We start from the raw sequence: 26,926 nt of genomic DNA on the forward strand, positions 1-26,926 counted from the left end.
TCCTTCCTTCCTTCCTTCCTTCCTTCCCTTCCCTCCCCTCCCCTCCCCTCCCCTCCCCTCCCTCCCTAAGGTTTACTCTATTACTCCATGGATAACTTTAAAAGTTCAATTGGTTTGCTACCACCCAAAAAAATCTTTCTTGTATTGGAAATTGTTTTGGTTTTCTTCTCTTTTCTTTGTTTCAATAAGAAGCTGAATAAATATTTAATAATAATTTAAAATTGGTTGGAACCAGGTTCCTTTAATATTACCACATATCTATGATTGTCAATCCCTGCTTCCTTGGTGCCAAATATGTGACCTTTTCCTGACAAGCAGAGGTTATTTTAGAGCTAAGACTATGACTTTTCCTCAGATCTCTCTTTTCACTTACATCTCCCAAATCTTTCTCCCCTTAGTTTCGTACATCTCCCCACTTCCCTGGAATATAAACTGCAGGAGGTGCCCTGCACCATCATGTTTGATTGACTGCTCTAATGCCCACTTATTCTAAATACTATATTCAGCAAGTGGAAGGAGATATGAATTATTTTGCCACCTATGAAAGGTATCCTATGACACAGGGAGGAAAAGAAGGCAGGAGACAAGCATATTTCTAAGAGATTGCTTGGTGTTCTTGATTGCTAAAATGGTTGTCCTTTCAGTGTTTCTCCTTTTGACAGATAATGTCTTTTAAGCTATTCCACAATTGAGAGCTGGGATTTGGGTGCCGGCTGTTGTGTATGATTTTTGTTTTTAGTTCAGAGAGTTATGTATCTGAGGGGTCCTTGGTGCTCTCCGAACTTGGGTTGTTTTCTTGAAAATGTTTCACTACCCAGCTAGGTAATATCAATGATACAAGGAGTGGGATTTGCTCTCTGTGTACGTGGTTTATGGCTGGCCCTATCTGTGATGGTGGGAGTGTTCTTAGTGGTTCCTTGATTTCGTTCCATAATTAAGAACATCCTCACCAATACTGACTGGGCAAGCCTCTAGTATATAAAAAGAGAACAAACCCCATTTCCTTCTAGCACTGATGATATTACCTAGTTGGGTAATAAAACGTCTGCAAGAAAACAACTAAGGTCAGATATTACTAAGGACCCCACCGTTCAACCCTGAGCTACAATATTCTTTTCTATTAGTTATGTATATGTAATACAAATGTTAATAATAATAATTTCCACAGGTGCCACCTTATGTGTCATTTGCCAAGATAGAAACTCCCTTCGCCAAACTGTTGTCCGGCTGGAACTGGAAGATGAGTGGCAATTCCGGCTAAGAGATGAGTTTCAAACTGCCAATGCCAAAGAAGACAAGCCCCTCTTTTTTTTGACAGGACGGCATATTTAATAAGAAATTATCTGACAACTTCAAGGAGGTCTTTCAACCAAAAATAAGTTGTGAAAATAGTTGGGGAACCTAAATGTTCAGCTGAACTTTTTTTTAAAAAAACCATAATGTAGACAAAAATGTAGGCAAATTTGAAATAACTGTATTATAATTCTATTTTATTTGACACATTTGTGTTTATAATTTCAGACTGTGTCAGTACCTTTTATAATTTAAGATGTTTAAACTGTTCCTTTTGTGTCAGGAGCAGGGTGGAATTACTGCTTGTTGTAGTTGAATTGTTTATAGGCTCTCTTTGTCTTTGTTTTGGTTGTATAAATTATAGATATTATTTTGTCAGACAATATTTGGGGTGGTATGATTCAACATTTAGACATAGATTCCCTTCTTAACCTTTTCTTGAATTAGAAGTCAGTAGGCAGAAAATGCTCCATTCTTAGTATATAGTGCAGCTGGTAAGTGAACAGCTATTGTGAAAAAGATTTGGGTAGAGCACTAGAGGCAAAAAGGAACTGGGCAGTTGTCCCATTCACGAAGAGCAGTGTGTATCAGATTTAGTGGGAATTGCAGAAAACAACTGTCCAAGGGATTGAGCCTTATATTTCCATTTTAATGAAAATAGACACTTAGGCCTTTACCCTACTAGTAATTTTGAGCATCTTCCACAATCACCTCTTTCCATTGCTGGGGTGATTCAAAGCCCGTCCTCATTACATTGGATAGGCCACAACACTGGGCGGATGATTCTAGAAGATGCTACTGTAATGAATTCCCTCGTCCTAATCTCAGAACCATTGTTTGTTCTAGATAATTTTTAAAGTGGAAGCATTTATAGGACCCTGATAAGAAGATAGTTCCTGTCCAGTTTCCTCAATGCCTTCAACAATAACAGAGCTTTTAATATCTAATTGAGGGGTGAAATCCAGCAGGTTCTGACAGGTTCTGGAGAACCGGTAGCGGAAATTTTGAGTAGTTCGGAGAACCGGCAAATACCACCTCTGGCTGGCCCCAGAGTGGGGTGGGAATGTAGATTTTGCAATATCCTTCCCCCAGGAGTGGGGAGGGAATGGGGATTTTGCAATATCCTTCTCCTGCCACGCCCACAGAACCGGTAGGGAAAAATTTTGAATTTTGCCCCTGATCTAATCTCATTGGAAAAGAGAGAGTGGGAAATATTGAGGGAGATATTCAGAGATGTATCGCCTTGAAAGTAGCCCATATTGAACTGTTTATCACAAATATTGAGAGTTGACCACAGGACATGTTCTATGACATTTTGTATCATGTCACTAACGTTTTATGATAACTTTTATGTATAAAGTGTTTTATAAAATTTCAAGCCCACAGGAGTCACGGGTTCTGGATTTTGAATATATTTTGTAAATTAGCCCTTTTTGAAGTACCTTCATTCAATAACTGTTGCCTACAATACACTGTTTCATCCAGCTAAAGATTATACACAGACAGAGTTTTAATAGTATGTTAGACAACCCATGACCCATTGGGTCATTGTTTCAAAGACATTTCCTTTCCAGATTCCCTAAAACCTTCAACCATAGTAGAACTTCTAATGTAATGGAAAAGTTTTTAAAAATTCAGTGACATATTCAGAGATGTATCTGCCTTGAAAGTAGCCCATTTTTGGACTGTGCAGCACAAACATCAGCAGTTGACCACAGGGAATGTTCTCTGACATTTTGTATTATGTCAGAAAAAAAAAGACATTTTTTCCTAGGGTCAAACCAGAAGAGGGGAACTCCGTCCACAGACCAGAGGCCTGCTTCAGTGCAATTCATTTTCTACTTATAACAGTATTTACAGCTATCAGCACTGGAATGGGGATAAGGAATCATCAGATGGTTAAACGCTGGAAAACTTCATCTGTCAAAGGACTTGGCAATAAATCACCACAGGAAAAGGACAAATTGATTGTCCTTTCTAACTCCTTGATGGGGAACCAGTTCTTCATTTCTTTAATTTTAATTAAAATTAAAATGTCTAATTTTCAGGAACATTCTTGTAAAGAGACATGACACTGCTTGTAATTCAATTTCTCCAGTGGCAAAAAGTGTTAAGCACTTCATCTATATGGGCTGTGATCTATTCAGAGCTAAGCACTTTTAAATTCCACTATTTTTTTTTAAAAAAAATCTATGCCTCGACTATTGAAATTAAGGAGTCTGGTCATTGGTGTTTGTTCGTTTTTATCAGAGCCCACACTGGTTGTACACCATGACCTCAAGATACACTTAAGATACACTTGCTCAGAAGAAGATGGTGGATTTTCTCTCCCCCCCCCCCCCCGGTAGTGAAATAAAATAAAATCCAGATGCAATTTCCCATATTTGATCATTTGGAGAATCCAATTATTTCTTTGGGGAACAAAATCATGAGAGCTTCGAACAGTGTTAAAAAATAAATCGATGACAGTAAGCTACAATTGTGCAACCATAAAATAGCTAATAGCATCATATCTGAAACAACTTGTCACACAAGAAAGTTGGTTTGCTGCTGTTATTATTTTTAGTGGGTCAGGGCTGTAAGAAACACATCTGGATATCCCGTGCTAAACAGGGTATTTTTGCCAACTTCCATAACCAGATTCACATGACCTCCAAATGGCTTCTGCTGCCCTCTAGTTTATAAGGTTCATCTTGGATGAATAATCATATTTTTAAATACTAGGAGTTTTATCATAGTCTAGCAGAACCCCAGTGGATTTTTTTCTTTGAACAACACTAACAGTTATCAACTTCCATCTTGCCCTACATCCCCTTCCTCACTCTTAATGGAAGAATAAATCTCTGAATTGTTCATCCCGATGCAAAAGGTTGGTAGTTATTTTTCTCTAGACACGTAAACACCTTTTTACAGGAGGCTTATGACTTAACAGGGCTACTTGAGGAGTCAGCTGCCAAGCCAGCGGGTACCAGATTACAGAGCTCATGTTTCTCTTCCAGGCTAAGGTTCCAAAAACATGAGCAGGCTAAACTAGCAAGCAAACAGAATCGCTGGGAAATTATTCTGTCTGCATCTTTGTTGTCAACGACCCATTGCTTTAAGGCAGGGTGTTTGTTTCAGGTTGAAACTTAAATCAGTGTTAACGTCCTTGGCAGCATTAGCCCTCTGGCAATGGAGGAAAAGAATCATCTCAAGATGCCATCTGAAGATACTGAGTCGCCTTGGTCCTGGGTAAGGCCTCCTGATCTAGAGCAGAAATTAGATGTCGGAATTAGAGGACACCTTGGCTTTTGCAGATTACAGGCTCAGGGCACAGTCCTGGTCATATTGATTCAAATTGCAAAGCTGTGTTGAATTGGTGCAAATGGGTAGAGAGGTTTCTTTGGTTCCTTTAGTTTTCAGCTTGGCAAAAAGAATAGAAATAGGGCAGAGAAGGGACGAAAGATGCATCTTTTATATTGCATGCAGTTTAAATAGTATATATTGTTTTGTTTTGTTTTGTTTTCTTTCAAATTGTTATTGGGTGCCATTCTAATGGACAAGCCCGTCTCTTGAAAAACTATTTCCCCCATTTTAACATTGTTGGACTATAGAGAAACATTGCTTTTTGGGCATATTTGGCTAGCTAAAATTTAATTTCATTCTGAGTTTTGCAATTTTTGTATATCTAAAAGAGCAAAAAATTTTAAAGACTGCTCTGAGATGGATCTTGCTTTCTGAAAAATGTGAACTACTACTGTTTTTGAAAAACAGCAGTAGGGAGATCGGATGTTGCAAGCTTTATTCTGTATCATTCCTGCAAACTTTCATATTAGGGGAGAGGCAGGAAGGTTGGGACCACATTTGAAACAGTTGCAAAACCTTGCAAGGTTTTCTGACTCCCGGTGGTCTAATAATAGCAACTCTTAAAAAGCCTAGCCTCACTCCTAAATGCAATTGTTGGAGAGGGCACTATAGCAAGGATTGGATTTTTGCATGAGAAGAACTTGCAAATTTGCTTTTTGGATCCATCACAAATTTCTGGGATGGTTAAAAAGCACACTGAACCTTAATTCTTCCTGGGCTTTTGTCTGTCTGAGTCACAGCTTTCCATTTAACTCAGTTGATTAAGCCTCTGATAAATGAAATAGACTTTGCAAGTGGGTCTCAGTTCTCTGCTTCTATTAAGATTTATAAAGGGGAGGTAGATACATGTAGGAATATTTCTCTCATTAGGAAATGCTTTTTCAGTATTTCTTGATGGGTCTGACTGAGCAGTACAATCCATGATAGACAAAGAAGACTTTTTCTGCAGATAGTGATATTTAGTTTAGTTTAGTTTATTCATACTTATATGCCGCCCTTCTCCCGAAGGACTCGGGGCGGCTCACAAAGATAAAACAACGGAACAATAAAATTAATACTAAAATAATCCAATTAAAATCCCCAAGAGTTAAAACTAAGACTCCCAGCAGATCAGGCAATTTGTTGGAAAAGCCATGTCTTCAGGTCACCGTGGAAAGAGCGTGAATTTGACACTCTCAGTGTATGTGGAATATGAATAAAAGGATGGCAAAGTTCTGTAATGCTCATTTTCAGGTGGTAAATAAGTGATTCAGAACAAAAATAGTTTTGAGTCTTCCATTGGAATTAGTCTTGCTAAATGTCTTAATAATGGAAGTTATACCTAAAGAAGAACAATAAGGGTATGGTGAAGATATAAGATTAACATTTTACCTTTGTGTGGTTCAGTAGGTGAAAACACTAAATACACAATATCTTTAAAGGTAAAGATACAGAAATATGATAGATATGAATGAATGAAAAAGAAATATCTTATTCTCTCTTTCTCTCTCCCTCTCTCCCCCCCTCCCTCCCTCCCTCTCTCTTATTTTTGGAACTACCTCATAGAGGCATTCTGGGTGGTGTACAGTAAAATATTAGAACAGAAAAGAAAAGTTAAAATTTAAATAGAAGCAAGGATGATTAAAAACAATGTTAAAAATTAATTAAAAGACAAGGGGGGGGGGCTTTCAGGGCCCACCACCAGTCTGATGGCTGCATTCTCCTCTGCACTTCCCAAGCAAGGCCGCAGTGTCGTATTTTCATTCCTTTCAGGAAGGCCAGCTCCCAATTTGACAGCAAAAAAGAACTTTCAACAGAGAATACAGGTAATCCTCAATTTACAACCACGATTGAACCAAAAAATGTATGTTGTTAAGTGAGTTTCCCCCCTTTTTACGACCTTTCTTACCACATTTGTGAAGTGAATCCCTGCAGTTGCTAAGTTAGTAACACGGTTGTTAAGCAAATCCGTTGACTTTGCTTGCCAGAAGCTCTCAAAAGGTGATCACATGCCCCAGGGACACTGCAAGCATCATAAATGTGAGTCAGCGGTCAAACATCTGAATGTAACTCACGTGACTATGGGGATGCTGCAGTGGTCATAAGTGTGACAAATGGTCATAAGTTCCTTTTTTCAGTGCTGTTGTAACTTCGAATGGTCACTAAGTGAACTGTTGTAAGTCAAGGTCTACATTTATCTGAAGCTCAGGGTGTTCTGACCCAGCCTTCTTATCCAAGAAATCTGTCTGCCTCTCCCTATGAGCTGGCTTACTGCTTTTCTTTGCTCTCCTCTCCTCTCTATGCATACACACATCTGGGATGGGCCCCATCTGTTCCTCCCCCTCACTCAGATCAGGCCCTGAAGACAGCTGCCTCGCCATCTGAGGGAGGACAGAAGGCCCCAGCTCTGCCTCTGCCTCTGATGCTGTTTCCTTATCAGAAAGGCTCCGAAACTGGGCCAGACTCACCCTCCACCTACTCCTCATCTGACTCTGCAGCTAGCTCTGCTGGCAGCCGATGGGCCACAAAAACAGGGTTGAAATATGGTGTTGCTCTCTGAGCTGGGTGTTTGCTGGCAGACGTTTCATTACCCAATTAGGTAGCCTTAGCAGTGTGCTTGCATAGTGTCAGAGGATTCTGGGAGATTGAAGAGCAGTTTACCACAGGCTGCTGAGAACTTGGGCTCCATCTCATTGGATCAAGCTAGTGGCTAGAAATTGTTTTGCATACCACCAGAGGATTCTGGGAGGCTGAGGAGGAGCTCACCATGATTAACAGAGAAGTGGAGCTTTCCCTCATTGGCTCAAACTAGGAAAGTATAAACAGTCCCAATGAGGAGATTTGTGTAATGTCAGAACATTCTGGGAAACTAAAGAGGAATTTAGTGTTACTCATTATGTGTGTTGGTTTGGGGTTATTGCATCTTTTTATTTATTTAACGTGGTTTTGAGGGCTTTTGTTCATTTGTATTCCTTGGTTGTTACTGGGGTGTATTCAGAGGTAGGCTGCTGAGGGTTCGCAGGGGTTCGAGAGAACCTCTAGCTAAGATTCTGTGCAGTTTGGAGAACCCCCAAATCCCACTCCTGGCTGGCCCATCCCACCCCACCCTTCCCAGGAGTCCCTATGCGGTCCATTTTGGATGCAGGTAAGTGCAGGGCGCGCGCAGAGGCTCGGGGAGGGTGAAAAACGGGTCTACCGGAAGTTTGGGAAGGCCAGAAGCGGGCCCGTTTCTGGTTTCCAGAGCCTGAAGAGGCCGTTTTCACCCTCCCAGAGGTTCAAACAAAGCCTCCGGAGCCCAGGGAGGACAAAAACACCCCCTTGCTGTAGTGCAGGAGGCCGACTAGGCCATGCCCACGATGGCCATGCCCATCCAGCAACCGGGCAGAGAACCCCTTGCTAAAATTTTTGAAGCCCACCCCTGGGTGTATTTTGATACAGGGTTGTGATATCCTTTTCAGAACTTGTGTTGTAGTGAGTTACATTCATTCCCTCCCCTCCCCCCCCATACACATACACTCAATAGCCTTGATGTTATCTAGTAAGGCAAGGAAATGTATGCAAACAACCAAGCTCAGAGAGCAACACACACACACACACACACACACACACACACACACACACACACACAACACACGAAGCACAGCACTTCAGATGTTCTTTGGATTGGGCACTATAAAGGTAAATATAAGACAGAAATGCAAATAATACTGGGGTTTGCCAAAATGGAGTTGATGGGTCAAGTGAATCCTAATTTATGGCAGGAAATTGATATTTTCAATAATCATATGGAATAGATAACCTTGACCATCATGACTGTAGATGGCCTGTGTCATTTTAGTGTATGTGACTCAGAATGGCAAACAGAAGGAAAATTCCAATGATACTGTTATGACATTGAACGTTATAATCATAACCTCAATAACCGGTGACTTGCTATCTTTGGTATCTCAGACTGACAGCTGTGTCATAATATATTTAGCCCATTCACTTGCTTTTCACTGAAAGCCTGCATTTAATCTACTGTCTCCCCTTCGTGTTTTATCTCAAACGTCAACAGGGGTGATCACAGTAGCATCTGTTGCTGTATGTTTTATTTCAGTGACTTTTTAAGAATAGGGAATGCCACATTGTTAGATATTGCTTTGAGCTTTCCTTTCCTTTTGACACCTTTTTGAAAAACAAACCTTAGAATAATTCCAAAACATAAAAATAATAGACAATATATAATGTATTAGTACACAAAATGCAATTTGCGAAACATTTTCTTAAAAAAAAATACGAGTAAGAAAAGATATTTTCCTTGGGAAGGACAGTAAATCCTTCCAGTGGAAAGCTTAAATAACATCTTTCAGAAGTCTGCCGGTCTTGAATTACTGTGACAGGGGAATTAAATTATTCCTTCAGACTTGGGCTTCATCAGGTGATTCAAGGGCACATGATGGAGTGTGGATTTGGCTGCCTGGACTCTGCAAACTTGATATGGATCAGTAAATTCCCTGGAATAATTTTTGGAAGCAGATTTTCTTCTACTCTATTGAAACCCTGTTAGACAGGACAAATATCCTTAAAGCAGTGGTGAAATCCAAGTTTTTTTACTACTGGTTTGGTAGGCGTGGCTTGGTGGGCATGGCTTGGTGGGCATGGCAGGGGAAAGATACTGCAATATCTCCATTCCCACCCCACTTCAGGGGAAGGAGTACTGAGAAATCCCCATTCCCTCCTCACTCCTGGGGGAAGGATATTGCAAAATCTCCATTCCCAACCCACTCTGGGGCCAGCCAAAGGTAGTATTTGCTGGTTCTCCGAACTACTCAAAATTTCTGCTACCGGTTCTCCAGAACCTGTCAGAACCTGCTGGATTTCACAACTGCCTTAAAGGCAGCGCAATATTGGACAAAGTGAACGAACCTCTAATTCCTTCTATATCTATGCATGCACACAAATCTCTGAGTTGCTGGATGGAACAATGGTAAACAGGTGTCATTTCACAATTTAGCAGGTCTAAGAAAAAATTGTTTGGGTTGGGGTCTAGTTTCACAGCAACACTCAAGATCCTGTTCTAGAGGTCATCAAACAAACAAAAAGAAGCAGTTTATTAATTATTAATAAATATTTTATCTATTGCATAGTGTAAAAGTACCATCTACAGCCCTTCAAAAAGCAGTTTGAAATTCATCTTTCTTTCTGCCAACCTCAATAGGCAGCAAACATTTTTTCATGACAATTTTTTTGCCTTCTGATCAATATTCCAATCAATGGTTTACTCCCTGAGCTACTATCAGCCATGCAGTAAAGAAAGTGTGTGTATCTATCTATATCTATATCTATATCTATATCTATATCTATATCTATATCTATATCTATATCTATATCTATATCTATATCTATATCTATCTATCTATCTATCATCTATCTATCTATCTATCTCAAACTCTTTCAAAGGTTTCTCAGCCATCTTGGAATACTTCTGTTGCATTGAATTGTGAATTGTGGACACAAAACAATGCCATTTTAGTAGTTTTGTGACTAGACATTCATTGTCTAATCTGAGAGCATTTAAAACTTATAAAGAGGAAAGATTTATTATGAAGAAGGTGCAACTGAACAAAAACATTCAGTGCTTGACAGTCAGCCAAGTAATTTAATTGATACTTTGCTGAGTCAAGGTTACTTAACACAATTCTCTCAAAGAGACATACACTATAATTTCCCTTTTGCGTAATCACATAAATATTTGTAATAAATAACTCTCGTATGGTTAATAAAGTTCACAACAGCAGAAGACATAGACATTAATACCAGAAAGGAGCCAGGGAATCATCAGTTTTTAATCCACTATACATGACCTCCCTCTCTTCCCAAAGGATATTGCTTCTGAATTGTGCTGGCAAAGGATGAAAGTCTCTCATAGGATGTCCCAGTGTGGAAATGCTTGGTTATTTGCTTGTAGACATGCCATTACCCAATTAGGTAGCTTCACTGGAGTACTTGCATAATGTCAGAGGATTCTGGGAAATTGAAGAGAAGCTCACCACAAGACACAGAGAAGTGGGACTTTCTCTTATTGGATCAAGTTGTGGCCTGGGAACTGCTTCACTGGGAACTTTTGCCTACCACCAGGAGACAGTGAATTCTAGTCCCACTTAAGGCATGAAAACCAGCTGGGTGACTCTGGCCAATCACCAGGAGACAGTGAATTCTAATCCCACCTTAGGCCTGAAAGTTAAGTGGGTGACTCTGGCTTGATGTTCACTAACTATAATACCCAAAGGCTGTATCCAAGCTCCTTAAGCATAGGTACTAGGGAGCATAATTCTCACTTTGTACAGGTAGTCCTCATTTAGCAACCATATTTGGGACCAGCAACTCAGTTATTAAATGAAATGGTGACAAGTGAAACTGTGACTGTGTTTATGCTTATGCTTTTGCTTCAGCTTTGCTTTGCTTTACAGATCTGTGAAAGTTGTAAATGGGAGGACTGGTTGCAAAGTTACTTTCTCATCAATGTTATAACTGCTATAACTGTGAATGGTCTCTATCTATCTATCTATCTATCTATCTATCTATCTATCTATCTATCTATCATCTATTTATTTATTTATTTATTTATTTATTTATTTATTTATTTATTTATTTATTTATTTATTTATTTAATTTATATACCGTCCTACTCCTGAAGGACTCAGGGCAGTAAACAGCCAAAAGATAAAATACACATAGTACAAATGTTAAAAAACCACTTAAAATACATTAAATACTTTGGCCCAAAACAAATTTAAAACACCCCAATTTATAAGACAAATTTAAAAAGCAATTTAAAAGGGAAGTTAGGCCAGGCCAGCCTGCTGGAATAAAAATGTTTTGAGGGCACGGCGGAAAGTGCACAGATCTGGGATCCTCCGTATCTCTGGGGGGAGCTCGTTCCAGATGGCAGGTGCCCCCACAGAGAAGGCTCTCCCCCTGGGGGCCGCCAGTCGACATTGTTTGACCGATGGCACCCTGAGAAGCCCCTCTCTATGGGAGCGTACTGGTCGGTGAGAGGCTACTGGTGGCAGAAAGCGGTCTCGTAGATACCACTAAACAAAGCAGTTGCTAAATGTATATTTCAAGGCCTTCAGTTCTGAATAACACTAATCCTAACAGGACACCGAAAAAAAAGCCCAACTCTATGGTTGATGAAGACCCAGTATATATCTAGAACCATAGACTTCAGCCTTAGCATGCTAGGGACCCCTTCAACGGATGGAAATGTGTTGAGTTCCATGAGCATGCAGGTTAAAACCAACGAGAGAGTTGAGCCAAGACTTGAAACAATTGCTGCCTGGTTGTCATACATTTCCTTAGTCACTAGGTGGCTGACCGATCCTAGTTTAAGGTTCATAATAGTGTGCAGAGGATCAAAAGGCGGAATGACTAGAACTGAGAACAATTATAGCATTTAAGGTGTGGAAGGAGGCAAAGGGTTGCTTAATAATAGAAGGCAGATTTTGCTGTACCAGTAGTTCATGAGGCTCAGAAGCAATGCCAGATCAAGTTTCTGATTCAGTTCCAGTGGCACATGCTCAAGGGGTAATAGGTCAGAAGGGAGGGAAGGGAACAATTTGTCCTACAGAGTCACTCTTTGTAAGGGAATAATCTTAGAGCGCAGTTCCAAACCTTAAACCCAATTAAGTCGAAAGGACAAACAAGGGGCAGTCAGCGATAAATCTAAATTGATACATTGATAAATCTAAATTTCAGAATGCAATATTTAAACCAAAAGAATCTTGCCATTTCGGCTTTTTAAGGCTGTAACTTTCAATGCATCTTTGTGTTTCTACTCAGAAGTAAATTGCAGCGGGTTCAGTGGTTCTATTCCTAAGGAAGGGTGCACAAGAGTACATCCTTACTATTTAATGTGTATTGTTTATAGTTTTGCACCAAAACAAAATCTAGAAGAAAGATTACCGTAGGAACAGCACGTGTGTCTTGCAAAAATATTGTCAAGTTGTGTTTAATTAGATCTACACAAAGCAAATGATATTATAAGAAAAGAAGCTGTGATGATACAAAGAGTACCTAAGGCAATGCAAACAACAGCTGTGCTGTCCATCTCTCCTTCCCACTCACTTAAGCAGTGTTTGGGATATGCAGTTCCCTATAATACATTGGGCATTTGTTTCTAAGACTGCCTGTGCACCATTAAAACTATGATGCTTTTTATGCTGATTTTAAACTCTGGTTGTTTGATTGGTCAAAAGTGAAGGCTATGGTTTATCTAAGTGCCACATTGTTCATATTCCTGCCAAAATTGTGTTTGTATCTGGATCTCAATATTTACCATGGGGAAAAACCAATTTTATCTTTCCAGCTCAGATAATAGACTACTCTGCAAAGACTACTGTTCTGAAACTCACCCAAGAGACTGTAGTATAAACTCATGACTGACCCAGTTAAAGGCAGCTGTTTTCGGGAACCTTCTCATGGGTCTTATAAATCAGCTTACATCATTTGCCCTTCTTGTCTCCTCTGCAGAGGCCACCACACATGCATCTTTCTTCTGTGTATGTGCTCACAAGTAAACAAAAGCTTCAATTGAAGTTCTCGTCACAGTATGTGTAAATCCTCAAAAGTGAATCTCACTTAACCTTTTATGGCTTATTACAAGGGAAGCATTTGTAAAAGTGCATCTTCTAGATCAGGGGTGTAAAACTCATGTCGTCACGGCGGCAGTAGTGAAATACAATTTTTTTTACTACCAATTCTGTTGGGGTGGCTTGGTGGGCATGTTATGGCTTGGTGGGTGTGGCAGGGGAAGGATACTGCAAAATCTCCATTCCCACCTCACTCCAGGGGAAGGATACTGCAAAATCTCCATTCCCACCTCACTCCAGGGGAAGGATACTGCAAAATCTCCATTTATTTACTTACTTACTTACTTACTTACTTACTTACTTACTTATTTATTTATTTATTTATTTATTTATTTATTTATTTATTTATTTATTTATTTATTTATTGGTTCGATTTATCTGCTGTCCTTCTCCGGAGACTCAGGGTGGCTTACAATGCATTAAGCAATAGCCTTCATACTTTTATATATACCTGCTTAGTAGGACTTTCGCCCCCCCCAAGCGGTGTTCTTTTTATACAAAGTCAGTTTATTGCCCCCACAATCTGGGTCCTCATTTACCTACCTCGAAAGGATGGAAGGCTGAGTTAACCTTGAGCCTGGTGAGATTTGAACTTGCAGTAATTGCAGGCAGCTGGTGCTACTTAACAGCACTTTAGTCTGCTACGCCACCAAGGCTCTTCATTCCCACCCCACTCCAGGGGAAGGATACTACAAAATCTCCATTCCCACCCCACTCTGGGGCCAGCCAAAGGTGGTATTTGCAGTTCTGTGAACTACTCAAAATTTCCGCTACCGGTTCTCCAGAATCTGTCAGAACCTGCTGGATTTCACTCCTGCACGGCAGCATCATGCGACGTATTGGGACTTTTTTCCCCTTCGCTAAACTGGGCGTGGACGTGGCCAGGCTGGGAGTTTGACAGGCCTGTTCTAGATAGAGACTTAAACCGTAAACTCATCCCCACAGCAATTCCTTCTAACTCCTTTCTCTTTCTCCCCCCCCCCCCAGGCCAATATAAAATCATCTATGGAAGCTATTGTGTTTCTGTCAAATGCAATCAAATGCAGTGTTTTCTAGAGATGAAAGAGGAACAAATGATTTATTTCTAGGTTTCCTTTTTTTAAGGAGATCATTTAACTGGTAGATAATCAGGATATGCCGGAGTTACAATCTAAATTGGAAAGAAGGCAATGGCCATACTATACCACATATCATACACCAAACTCCATACAATATGACACCACGCAACACAAGCCATATACAATATTGTTATTGTTGACAGGACAATTAAAGACTTGTCCAGAAAGCTATTAAAAGTTATACTTGATTCAGAGGAACTTCTTTTAATTTTACTTTGTATTATCAATATATTATAGGTTCGCCTGTAACTATTCCGATGCTTTTTCAATCTACCAGTTTTGTTCGTCCGTAGCTTTAGTATTACAAATTCAAAATCTGGAGTGGGGGAGTACCTTTGGTAGGATAAACCAAAACATTACAAGTATACTTGTACAGGTAGTCCTCGACTTATGACCACAGTTGAGCTCAAAATTTCTATTGTTAAGTGAGACATTTGCTAAGTGAGTTTTGCCCCATATTACGATCTTCCTTGTCACATTTGTTACTGTAGTTGATAAGTTAGTAACCTGGTTGTTAAGTGAATCTGGCTTCCCCGTTGACTTTGCCTGTCAAAAGGTTGCAGAAAGGGATCACATGACCTTGGGACAGAGCAATGGGGACCCAGTTGCCAAGCGTCTGAATTTTGATCAAATTGATCATATCTAAGTCGCAAGTATTTACTCTCACTGTATTTTCCCATCTGCGTCTAATTATTGCACCAATATAGCCTGGCAACCTTTTTTTTCTGTTGGGTCCCCTGGAAATTGCTTTTATCTCATCTCCCCTTCCGGGGTGAAACATCTTTAAGTTACCCACATCAGTATGACTGTTATAGTATTTTCGTCTTACTCCAATGCCATGCAAGGGCCATTTCAAAATGTTTCTAGGAATTTGTTAGGTTTTGTTTCTAAGAATTTGTTAGGAAGTGATTGCAAAGAACAGAGGAAAGAGAGGGAGGGAAGGAGAAAGACCAGCAATGATCTATCACCAAATCAATGTTATCCTAGTCCTAGTAATAGCTTCTGCCAACTCAAAGATTCTCAGAAAACTCTTCAACTCAGCAACTCAGCAATTAAGACTCCCAAAACCAACATAGAGAAAGGGACCCCTTGCAAACCAGTTCTGTGAATGTTCTTATAAATCAAAGGTAACCAAAAAACGAAGCATTGTTGGAATAATTTCAGGACAAAGTGATCATCAGATAAGAAACCCGAAAATATTTGCTATGGAACCACTGCAAATTGAATGACGTAGGATGTCGTCTCAGCCATGTTTACTTCAGCCCTCCTATCCCATCCCGGAGATCAGTGGAATTTCAACCCCAAACATCCACCTTTCTGCATTTGCAGCTTTGCGTGTGTGAACTTTCTTCCAAAGTGTTTTCGAAAAAGGCAGCCTCAAGGTGGGCGTGTAAGCAGACAGAGCAAAAAATACACAGTGCAGAGGGACAGGCAGGCTTCCCTGCTCTATTTCAAATAGCTTAGCAAAGCTGTGGTGTGTTTTGATTGGTTGGTGTGGGCCACCTCCCACTTCTCAGAAGCTGGTCCTTGTAATCTGCAGATACATGGAAAGGATATACAAAATGTGCCTGGAAGATATCAAGTGGAGAGCTTTTGTTTCCACCAGGAACTGGGCGTGAAAGGGCAGAGTGCCAACACCCAATAACAGCCCTCCGTAAAAACATCTACTTATTTAAATGGCAGGAAAAACAAGCACTGTTTCAAAACCACGCTCTTGTTATTCACAGATTCTTGGAAAGTAGGCAAGTTTGTTTTCTCCTCTCTTTCTTGCATTGTTAAAAACAAACTTTTAAAAACTCGACCTGAGCAAGAACAGAACTACAACCATCAAGATTAGGAAAAGGAAAAGGGGCCTGGTAGCTCAGCAGACTAAAAGCATTGTGATTAACACCAGCTGTCTGCAATTACTGTAAGTTCAAATCTCACCAGGCTCAAGGTTGACTCAGCCTTCCATCCTTTCTAAGGTAGGTTAAATGAGGACCCAGTTTGTGGGGGCAATAAGCTGACTTTGTATAAATATACAAAAGTATGAAGGCTATTGCTTAATGCATTGGAAGCCGCCCTGAGTCTCCGGAGAAGGGCGGCATATAAATCAAATTAAAAAAAAAAGTGTTTTTTTTTTTTAAAAACTATTAAATAAAGTCAGAGGTAATCCCAGACATTTTGATGCTTGAACTGTAGTACCAACTGTGCTCATGGTGTCATGGTGTGATTAAGAGCAGCCAAATTGTTTTAGGGCTTGAAGCAGAAAGCCTGCAAACACTTCTCCCTTTGCAAATTAAATAAATTAAGGAACAATTAGTTGCCCCCTCATGCCACCCATGTAATGAATTGACAAAGTGGACCACAACATTTTGCCTAATAGTACTTTGGTTTTGGTTTTTTAAGCTCTCATGGTATTTCAGGGACGTCTCTTAGCAAATGGCATGTGTATATAAAGCTGGGTAGTGAAGGGAATGCTAAAGGGACAATTTAGGATGAAACCACTTTATTAATACAATTGTAATTATTGTATTATTACAATCATTGTAATACAATCATTGTAAAAAGACAGGGATGTGGTGGCTCAGTAGCTAAGATGCTGAGCTTGTCGATCGAAAGGTCGGCAGTTCAGCGGTTCAAATCCCTAGTGCCGTGTAACGGGATGAGCTCCTGTTACTTGTCCCAGCTTCTGCCAACTTAGCAGTTCGAAAGCACGTAAAAAATGCAAGTATAAAAATAGGGACCACCTTTGGTGGGAAGGTAACAGCGTTCTGTGCGCCTTTGGCGTTTAGTCATGCCGGCCACATGACCACAGAGATGTCTTCGGACAGCACTGGCTCTTTGGCTTTGAAACGGAGATGAGCACCGCCCCCTAGAGTCAGGAACAACCAGCACATACGAGGGGAATCTTTACCTTTACCTTACTAATGATTATGGAAACGGTGTATTTGTCACTTACAGAGTAACATAAGCAATATATTCCTGAAGGAGAAATCTGCATGGGGGTCCATTCATCCAACTATCCTCAACACCACCCTATTAAATAGACCTATTACTTTCAGTCTATGGTTGAACTTGGCGGGGAAAAGGATGGCAAGAATGTTATTGTTGTAGAGGAGGAATATATGAAGAGGAGAAAAGAACAGTCCCTTTTGAATGGGAAAAATGAACGTGTGATTTTGTTTCAGGAAGGCTGAAGACCCAGAATTTAGAAGATTCTGAAATGAGATTTGAAGGAGAGAAAAACATCACCCACACAGAGGGTATTACACTGGCATTCTTACCAAGAAGATTTTTAGAGTACAAAGGGAAGGTGGGGAGAAAAATAATGTACCGGTAGTTACTGAAAGGTGGCTCACTGCTAAGCCCCATTCTCCTCTTTCATCCCTGTTCTTCCAGTTTTTTTGTGGGGTACCTTTGAGTCAGTCTTGACTCTTAGTGACTGCCTGGGTAAGTCTCTGTAGTTTTCTTGGCAAGGTTTATCAGAAGTGGTTTGTTTTTGTTAGCTGTTTCGTTCCTAAGGTAGGATTAGAACTCCCAGTCTCCCAGTTTCTAGCCTGGTGTTTTAACCACTGCAGCAAACTAGCTCTAAGGAAAAGTGCAAAAGGAAAATACAATTTACAGCTCTTTGAATGTTGTTAGGCTCCAACTCCTATCTGCCCAGGCAACAGATTAGTCTGTTCTTTAATTCATAAAGAACAGACTAGCAAATGCTAGTCATCATCTAGGACCATGATGGCAAACCTATGGCAGAGCCATATCTGTGGGCATGTGAGCGTTGCCCTAGCTCAGCTCCAGCATGCATGTGCGCTCTGGCCACCTGATTTTCGGCCCTTCTGGGCCCACTGGAAGTCGGAAAATGGGCCATTTCTGGCCTCCAGAGGGCCTCTGGGGGGGGGGTGGGGAAGGCCATTTTCGCCCTCCCCAGGCTCCAAGAAAGCCTCTGGAGTCTGGGGAGGGCAAAAAAACGGGCCTACCGGGCCCACTGTCCCATCATGTGCCAAAAGCGGGGGGGGAGCACGGGGGGGGGGGTCACACATGCATGCGCGGGAGGTGAGGCGTATTGAATTAGGGCTGTGGGCATGCACACGCGTAATCCTCCCCCGCTTCCCCCGCTTTTGGCATGCGATGGCAAAAAGGTTAGCCATCACTGATCTAGGATCTTCTAACTGGTGATTATCGCAGTGATAGTTCTCAAGTGCCACCTTTCCTACCAGACATAAAGCCAGCAATGATATTGTTTTTGTTGCTAGTGACTCAACAAATGTCACCTGATTCTTGATATCCTGCTTAGCTTCAAATCTGAGTAATTACATTTTCTCTTCTTTCCACTTCTCGTGACAACATACAATTTTGCAATATTTGCAAAACTTTTTCTACTACATTTCCTTTGTAGTATTCATTTGTGAGTAAGCATTTCTGGTGGGCTAAAGGAAAATAAAATTATAACAAGGTCATTGAGGTCAGAATTTGTTCTAATCAAGTGGCATGGTTTGAGGTGTACCTTATGATAGCATAGTCTATTGATGCAGCAAGAATTCTTTTCCTCTTCAGGTCAGAGAGTAGAGTAGAGTAGAGTAGAGTAGAGTAGAGTAGAGTAGAATAGAATAGAATAGAATAGAATAGAATAGAATAGAATAGAATAGAATAGAATCATGGGGCTGGATAGAATAAAATAGAGTATACACACACACACACACACACACACACACACACACACACACACTATTCACTGTAACTTCTGCTTCCAAGGAGAATGGAAAAATAAATTAAATTATAAAGATTTTACATAGATAAATATTTTATGTTTTTATATTTGTATGTATATATTAAAGTAAAAAGGCAAAATGAATTTTTCTGGGCTAGTATAGCTTTAATATGCTGTTTCTCCTTACAGCTTCTGATTTCCTGTCATGGGGGTGAGATCAACAGTAGACAGTTTTAGGTTAAAGTTTTGGAGGTTTTGGGATAAGACCACATAGTCTGGTAGTGCATTCCAGGCATTAACAATTCTGTTACTGAAGTCATATTTTCTGCAATCGAGTCTGGAGCACACTTTAAGTTTGTATCTATTGTGTGCTCATGTATTGTAGTGGTTGAAGCTGAAGTAGTCATTGACAGGTAGGACATTGTAGCAGATGATTTTGTGAGCTATGCTTAGGTCATACCGAAGGCAGCATAGTTCTAAATTTTCTAAATCCAGAATTTCAAGTCTGGTGGCATAAGGTATTTTGTTGCGAGCAGAGGAGTGGAGGACTCTTCTTGTGAAAGATTTCTGGACGTACTCAATTGTATTAATGTCCGATATGCAGCGCGGGTTCCAGACAGATGAGCTGTATTCGAGAATTGGTCTAGCAAATGTTTTGTATGCTCTGGTTAGTAGTGTAATATTACCGGAGAAGAAACTACGCAAGATTAGGTTTACAACCTTGAGTGCCTTTTTGGCGATGTTGCTACAGTGGGCTTTTGGCACTTAGATCATTTGATATGAGTACTCCAAGGTCCTTGACAGAGTGAGGGTCATCTACAAGGGCATGTCCACTTAGCTTGTATTTAGTGTTCTGATTCTTTTTGCCAATGTATAAGACAGAGCATTTGTTGGTTGGGATTTGGAGGGTTTTTTTTTTTTTTTTTTTTTTAAATTTGATTTATATGCCGCCCTTCTCTGAAGACTCAGGGCGGCTTACAATGTGCTCAGCAATAGCCTTCATCCTTTTGTATATTTATACAAAGTCAGCTTATTGCCCCCACAACTGGGTCCTCAATTTACCTACCTTAGAAAGGAGGGAAGGCTGAGTCAACCTTGAGCCTTGGCGAGATTCGAACCCTGCAGTAATTGCAGGCAGCTGGTCTTAATAACCAGCTTAATAACAGGGTGCCTTAAACCCCTGTACTACCAAGGCTCTTGGTAGTTGCCAATTATTTGACCATTCCGACACAAAGTCAAGGTCTTTTTGAAAGGTAGCAGCATTGTTGGTAGTGTTAAATAGTTTAACATGATCAGCGAAGAGAACAATATACTAATTTATATACTAAATGTATACTAATTTATATAATAAAGTATACTTCCTTAAACTCAGGAAGAAATTTAGGAAGGACCCAGCCTAATGCGCCTAGCATCTAAAAGTGGTGGGAAGGAAGTTTATGCTCTCAGATTTGCAAGAATCTGTTAATGTAGCCTTATAGTAAAGAAGATTTCACTCATCTAGTTGTGTTTCCTGTCTGTTTCATTCACCCCATAAGGCTGACAGGAAGGAGCTCTACAGTAATTCTAAACTGCAGTGATTAGTTTCTCATGGTGGTTGTAAAACTGTATTCAGATTTCAAATTATGGAAGGTTGGTCACATAAGGAATGCTCTCCTACTTGAAAACTCTGCGCAATCAGTAGGTTTGCCATAGTAGGAATAATTTTGTTCAGGTTCTTTTATGTGATTTTGCTATGAGCAGTATAGAAAGAAGAGAGCCAGTTGGATTTAATGATTAAGGCACAAGGTTAGAAACCAGGAGATTGTGAGACGAAGCTAGCTGGGTGAACCTGAACCAGTCTCTCAGCCCTGGGAAGGATGCAATGGAAAGAGGCATCAACCCTCAAAAGGACCAGGAAAGACAGCTATTGGTAGTCTGTAAAAAAACAGGCTTCACTTGTCATTTATGGAGCAAAGGTTGCTAGAGATGTTGCAAGAAAATGCCCACCAAACTGGTTTAAAACTGTAAGAGGAACTTCAAATTCAAAGCAGATAATCACATGTTAAAAAAGAATTATTAATTCGAACTTTGTTCCTTTAGAAGATGACCCTAGAAATGATGGTCAGGTGATCATTTTGGAACGAACTACTACTGAACAGGAGACGGCAGAGTCAGAAGCTGCAAGGAGAAACAGTATATTAAACTATATTAGCCAGAAAAACTCTGAACTTCATTTTATCTATTTACCCTGGAGCTGTAACTAGGTTTTAAGTTATGAAGTTACCTCGAAAAAATGGAAGGACAGCAAAATTGATAATTTCAGACTGAACAAGCTATTGGAGAAGTAATTTCCATAATGACCTTTAAGGTAAAGGTAAAGTTCTCCTCGCACATATGTGCTAGTCGTTCCCGACTCTAGGGGGCAGTGTTTATCTCTGTTTCAAAGCCGAAGAGCCAGCACTGTCAGAAGACATCTCCATGATCATGTGGCTGGCATGACTAAATGTCAAAGGCACGCAGAACACTGTTACCTTCCCACCAAAGGTGGTCCCTATTTTTCTAGTTGCATTTTTATGACCTTTACTGACACTTAATTATTGAGAGCAGGGCTTCAAAATGTATGGCTTGGAGCCAGAAGTGTTCCCCAGTATCCCTTCTGAGACCTTCTTCAGAGGGGGTCGAGGCAATGTATGGGGGTTTTTGTAGTTTTTTATGTCTGAGTGGAGCTTAAGGAGCAAAAGGTGTACCTTAAAACTTGTAGGTGTTTAAGGATTCTTTTCTTTTCTTGAAAATTCCTCCCAAAGTAAGTTCTGCTTCTGAATGCCAACTGGTGGCAGTTGTGCACTCCTAAAATAGCTAGTCACATTTTTGCCACATATCAATTACATTTTAAGCTGTATAGGATCTACTAAAAGTATAGATCATTATAACCTGATTATTTTGAAAGATATCCCTATATTTATTAAATCAGTCTAGTCCTAATTTCTGGAACATAGTCCCTCTCAAGATTTAAATGGGCCTCCCTCTGCTGTTGTTTAAAAGAGACTTCTACTGTGGTCTTTGCCTTGGGAGAGTGAGATCCCTTGCTTCAGCATACCTGCCATCTTTTACAATGTTTTTACTTTTTGCTGTCAGATCTATGTTGTGTGTAAGTCATTTGCCTTATGGATGATTTTAGATGTTCAGAATTTCATGGATGGATTATTGTCTCTGTGGTGCTAACAACTATGCAGTTACGCTCATGAAATGAATTCTACAAACAGCCTTTCTAAAAGTTCAAATACCATAGAATATGTCGGTTTAAGTTCTGAATCTGAAGTCTCAGAGTGCTGCTTCTCTGTATTTTTCCTTTCTTTACTTCCTCACCTACTTGTGCCTACTTGGGGTTGAATGGTTTGGAGTCTGGGCTGGCTATTTCTAGCAGTCGCTACTCTTTTATGGCCCATTCCCAGTCCCTTCAGTGACATCCCTGCTAAGGCAGTTTTCAAACACATTCTCTAGGGACATTAAGCTCTTTTCATGTTTTTTTGGCCTCAGGCAAGGATATTCCTCTTCTCTCAGGCACTGCTGTAATTCTGTTTGGTTTTTTTCCCAGTGTCCATCCTACATTGGAAAAATGAATTTATACTATGTTGTTTACTAGCTGCATTTCACAACTTGTTTTATTATTGTTCTTTGAAAATGGTTCTAGATATACTGAATTTTAAAATAACAGTGCAAGTCATTCAGAGAAATTTGATGATTGGGCAAATTAAAAATGTAAACAATAATTATCTTTGTCATCACTACTATACATTCTTAGGTGGACAGAATTTCAAAGCCATTCAAAGTGACTTTGAAGAAGAAATCAGACCCAGATAACTACTTTTCCCTGCCATTAAATCTGCAAGATCTCATTAATTTGCTTGATGTCAGGTCTACTGCCAAACATATATGGACGGAAACACCTTACTGTGTATGTTCCTAGAACAGGGGTGTCAAACTCGATTTCATTGAGGGCCACAACAGGGTTGTGTTTGACCTCCGGGGGCCAGGGTGGTCATGGCCAGCATGACATCACTTGTGGTGGGGTGCGCCTGTGATGGCCCAAGTGCTCTGTCGGCAAAAACGGGTTCTAAGGCCTCGTTTTCGGCCACGATGGCCTCCTGCAGCTCTCTGTCAGCAAAAATGGAAGTCGGGGGGGCACAGGCACCCCCCAAGCTCCGTTTCTGCTGACAGAGGGCTGCAGGAGGCCAACACGGCCAAAAAATGAAGCCTGGGATGGCTGTCTGTGGCCCTCCCAAGCTCTGTTTTTGCTGGCAGAGGCACTGAGAGCCGGTCCTTCACTGTTTCCAGGGCAGCCCCACAGGCAGATCTAAGCACCCTGTAGGCCGGATTCAGCCCATGGACCTTGAATTTGACACCCCTGTCCTAGAACAAGACAAATAGAGCACTGACATTGACATGATATATGCATTTGTTCTGATGCCTGGAGCTGTTATATGTCTAGTTTCACATCTTAAATCCATTTCCCAAAGCTTGTAAACATGAAAACTAACCTGCGGCGAGTTCAGCTGTTGGGTTTATTTGCCTGGTATGTATGTGCCTGGGCTACATGGTACAAGTGTTATTTAGTGCAAACTCATCCATGGTGTAAGAACTGATTTAGTCTAAACATTGGCTCATATAAATTCATGGTATTAATAAGCAGCAAAGGAAGGGTAGCATATAAAGAAGGAAAACTACAGTGCAGCATAGTGCATGCATCTGTGTAGAAGCATGTAATGGTGGAGGCAGTCGTTCCCATAAATTCATAAACCACATTACTTTTGTGGAGTTCTTGATCAAGAATAAGCAGAAGATTCTCAGAGCTTTCATTGATCAATACACGTATGCATGTGTTTGCTTGTATGCTTGTGAAGCTTCAGGAATTGAAGACAAAAACAAGAAGGAATAAATATTTTTCTTCAATCAGATCAGAAGTGGGTTTCAGCAGGTTCTGACCAGTTCTGGAGAACCGATAGCAGAAATTTTGAGTAGTTCGGAGAACCGGTAAATACCACCTCTGACTGGCCCCGCCCCCATCTATTCTCTGCCTCCTGAGTCCCAGCTGATCTGGAGAAAATGGGGATTTTGCAGTAACCTTCCCCTGGAGTGGGGAGGGAATGGAGATTTTACAGTATCCTTCCCCTGCCATGCCCACCAAGCCACACCCGTAGAACCAGTAGTAAAAAATTTTGAAACCCACCACTGAATCAGATGTATTGTAACTTCGAATTGAGGAGGAACTTTCTGTTTTTGTCTAAGTTTAAAGCAGAGTTTTTCAACCTTGGCAATTTGAAGTTATTTGGATTTTAACTCCCAGAATTCCCCAGCCAGCATAGCTGACTGGGAAATTCTGGGAGTTGAAGACCACACATCTTCAAGTTTCCAAGGTTGAGAAATGCTGGTCTAAAGGCTTTAGGATTTAATTCTCTTCCCCTCCCTGTAAAAGGAAGTCTTCAATAGTCTTCTATACAACATTCACTCTATTCCTTAAAAAAACAAAACAAAACACCAAGCCACATTGGCTTTGTTGGTTTTACTTGCTTTCGTTAGATATACGTACTCATATGCATCTATTTCAAACCATAATGAGGAAGTGACATGTTGCAACATCACAACACATACTGCAGTCTTCTTCACTTGCATTCCAATGCAATATGTAAATTATGGGTGGCAATGTGGTTCAGGGAGTACATATGCTCCCTTTTATCTTCCTTAAGTATAGCATGCACGTAGTAAACAAAATACAGTAAAAAGCAAAATGAGAATACAATTGTCAAACTGCCTGGTTTCCTTTTGGGCAGTTGCCAACCTGATAACTTAGGAGTTCACATGATTTGATCCAAGGTATAGAACAGTCCAACCTACCTCTTGAGATATGTATTTTTTTAAATAGAAGGGAAAAACTATCAGTGCAAGTTTCAATTTCAGTTTCAGTTTTAGTCAATGGTTAATTACAGCAGGCTAGCCAGTCAAATCAAATTCCTTTCTTCTGCTTTCTTGCCCAGAAGTGGTAATAAATCCATAATTCAAGATAAAATCAGCAGAAAATAGACTATTTTACACAATGTTTGTGAAGCACTTTTTAGTAAAATGAAGTCCCTCATTTCTGGCAATGCCTATTACCTGGTGATGGTTATGTTTGTGTTTCAGAGTATTGATTAAATATGAACATTGCTGACTCTATATCTTCCCCCTGTTTTCTTTACAAATTGTAAAGGTCTTTTCTTTCCCAGATTGTCACTTCATTGGCAGACTAATTGAACATGTTCATCCCTGTCTTGTCTTCTTAAGCTTTCTGTAAAAGACATCTGCATTGGGTAGATTTATCCTAAGGTGGTCTTTTTTTTCCTACAATGGATCTTCAAATCCTTCCCCACTTATGACTATTTCCAGGAAATCATGGACAACAACCAATTCTGCATAGAGTTTCTATTGGTCTATCGGCCATGAAATCCCCTCCTCGTCCTCCTCCTTTTAAAAATCCTTTTAAATCCAACACACTCCCCTCCTTCTTTTGTTTGCTAGGTAACAGCTTCCTCCTTTTCTATGGGAAATTTGTGAAAACTTACGCTATTTCTTCTCTGCTCAGGATCTTTGTCAGCTAAAAAGAACAAATCTAGCAGGGTGTATAGATGACTGGATGCTAAAGAACTGTGTCTGGTCCCAAGCTGTCACAGCAACTGTAGAAAATAATTGTCCGAAAAGTTTGTCTTAGTTGAGTATGATTCTATACATTACTTATTTCAGACAACCTAATCTGTTTGTGTCTGTTTACTGTGTCAGATGTATAAAGTGAATACACATGGTGAGTTTTGGTCAAGAATCAGAACTTCAACAAGTATGATTTTTTTCTGATATATGTAATAATTTATCTTTCCATCATATTAAAATTATAATTTTATAGCCATTCAGAAACTTTTTATAGACATTTCCCAGGCATTCAGTGGCCTTGAATACTTCTAGCCATTTAGGTAAATAAATGGGTATGAACTGGCCCAGAATGATAATAGAATTTGTGAATGTGAATTTGTGATAAAGAATGTGAATGGACTGGGAGGGCCATAGTATGGGTAGTGATTAGGTGTTGATCTATTTTACTTCAAATGCTTGCTAAATACAGTTTACTATATCGGCAATGACAAATGAAGTGGTTTACTCTGTAGACATGTGTCACCATGCAGTCCTTACATCATTCTAAATTAAATCAAGTGCATCATGAATCTTTCATTGAAAGAACGTTATTATGCAATGATATCACTCCTGTTGCTAAGGGAAAAGTCTATTACCTGGAGTCCATTGTTCATGAATTTTAAACTTAATCTCATTTGGCATGTGGACATTCCAGGTTGCTAATTCTGCAGCTTCTGTTATTACAGCACCCTTATGTAAGGGCAAGCTATTTCCAAATGGGCGTGGAAGATTTTATTCATTCTCTTATCTTGTGATGAAGCGAGCTAAAATATCACATTTATTCTAGTCTCCCTCCCTCCCTCCCTCTCTTTCCCCTCAAGAATCTCATTGGTGTTATAAAATACTGTTTTATAAGATGTTCAGACATATAAAGGTGCTTAAATATACTTCTACAAGACAGCAAAAGCCCACTTTTCTCATATTAGGTTTGCCTCCAAAATGCTATTGGACCCAAAGTTCCTTTCTGTTTCTTCCTATAGTTGAAACATTCCCTTTTTTTCTTCTTATAGAGAAGGTTTATTGTCTCTTCTTTAGATAGAAATCTGAGTGAGTCATATTTCCCATCACCTAGCTTTCTATGGCAGGACTATCCAAAGTTTCTCTATGACAGAGATGGAAGATTTCTAAATCTGATATATGGGTAGTCCTTGACTTACAATTCATTTAGTGAC

At 40.1% G+C, this 26,926-nt stretch overlaps 2 protein-coding genes across 3 annotated transcripts in view; both read left to right on the forward strand.

Annotated features, from left to right (window-relative positions):
* The window catches only part of GREB1 (growth regulating estrogen receptor binding 1), a 63,268-nt gene extending 61,936 nt beyond the window's left edge, over positions 1–1,332 (forward strand). Inside the window, exon 32 of the mRNA XM_070955520.1 lies at positions 1,169–1,332. Within this exon, the coding sequence (XP_070811621.1) occupies positions 1,169–1,332 (164 nt within the window). The remainder of the gene's footprint in view (positions 1–1,168) is intronic.
* A 3,132-nt stretch (positions 1,333–4,464) lies between these two features.
* Positions 4,465–26,926, forward strand: part of LPIN1 (lipin 1) — a 111,497-nt gene continuing 89,035 nt past the window's right edge. Inside the window, exon 1 of one of the 2 annotated variants that reach the window (XM_070932987.1) lies at positions 4,465–4,524. In XM_070932987.1, the coding sequence (XP_070789088.1) occupies positions 4,465–4,524 (60 nt within the window). The remainder of the gene's footprint in view (positions 4,525–26,926) is intronic. The other variant, XM_070932990.1, reaches the window with a different exon arrangement.

The sequence above is a fragment of the Pituophis catenifer genome, unplaced genomic scaffold, assembly GCF_029215685.1.
Source record: "Pituophis catenifer annectens isolate HBS135680 unplaced genomic scaffold, rPitCat1.0.hap2 SCAF_1, whole genome shotgun sequence".
NCBI classification, from domain to species: domain Eukaryota; kingdom Metazoa; phylum Chordata; class Lepidosauria; order Squamata; family Colubridae; genus Pituophis; species Pituophis catenifer.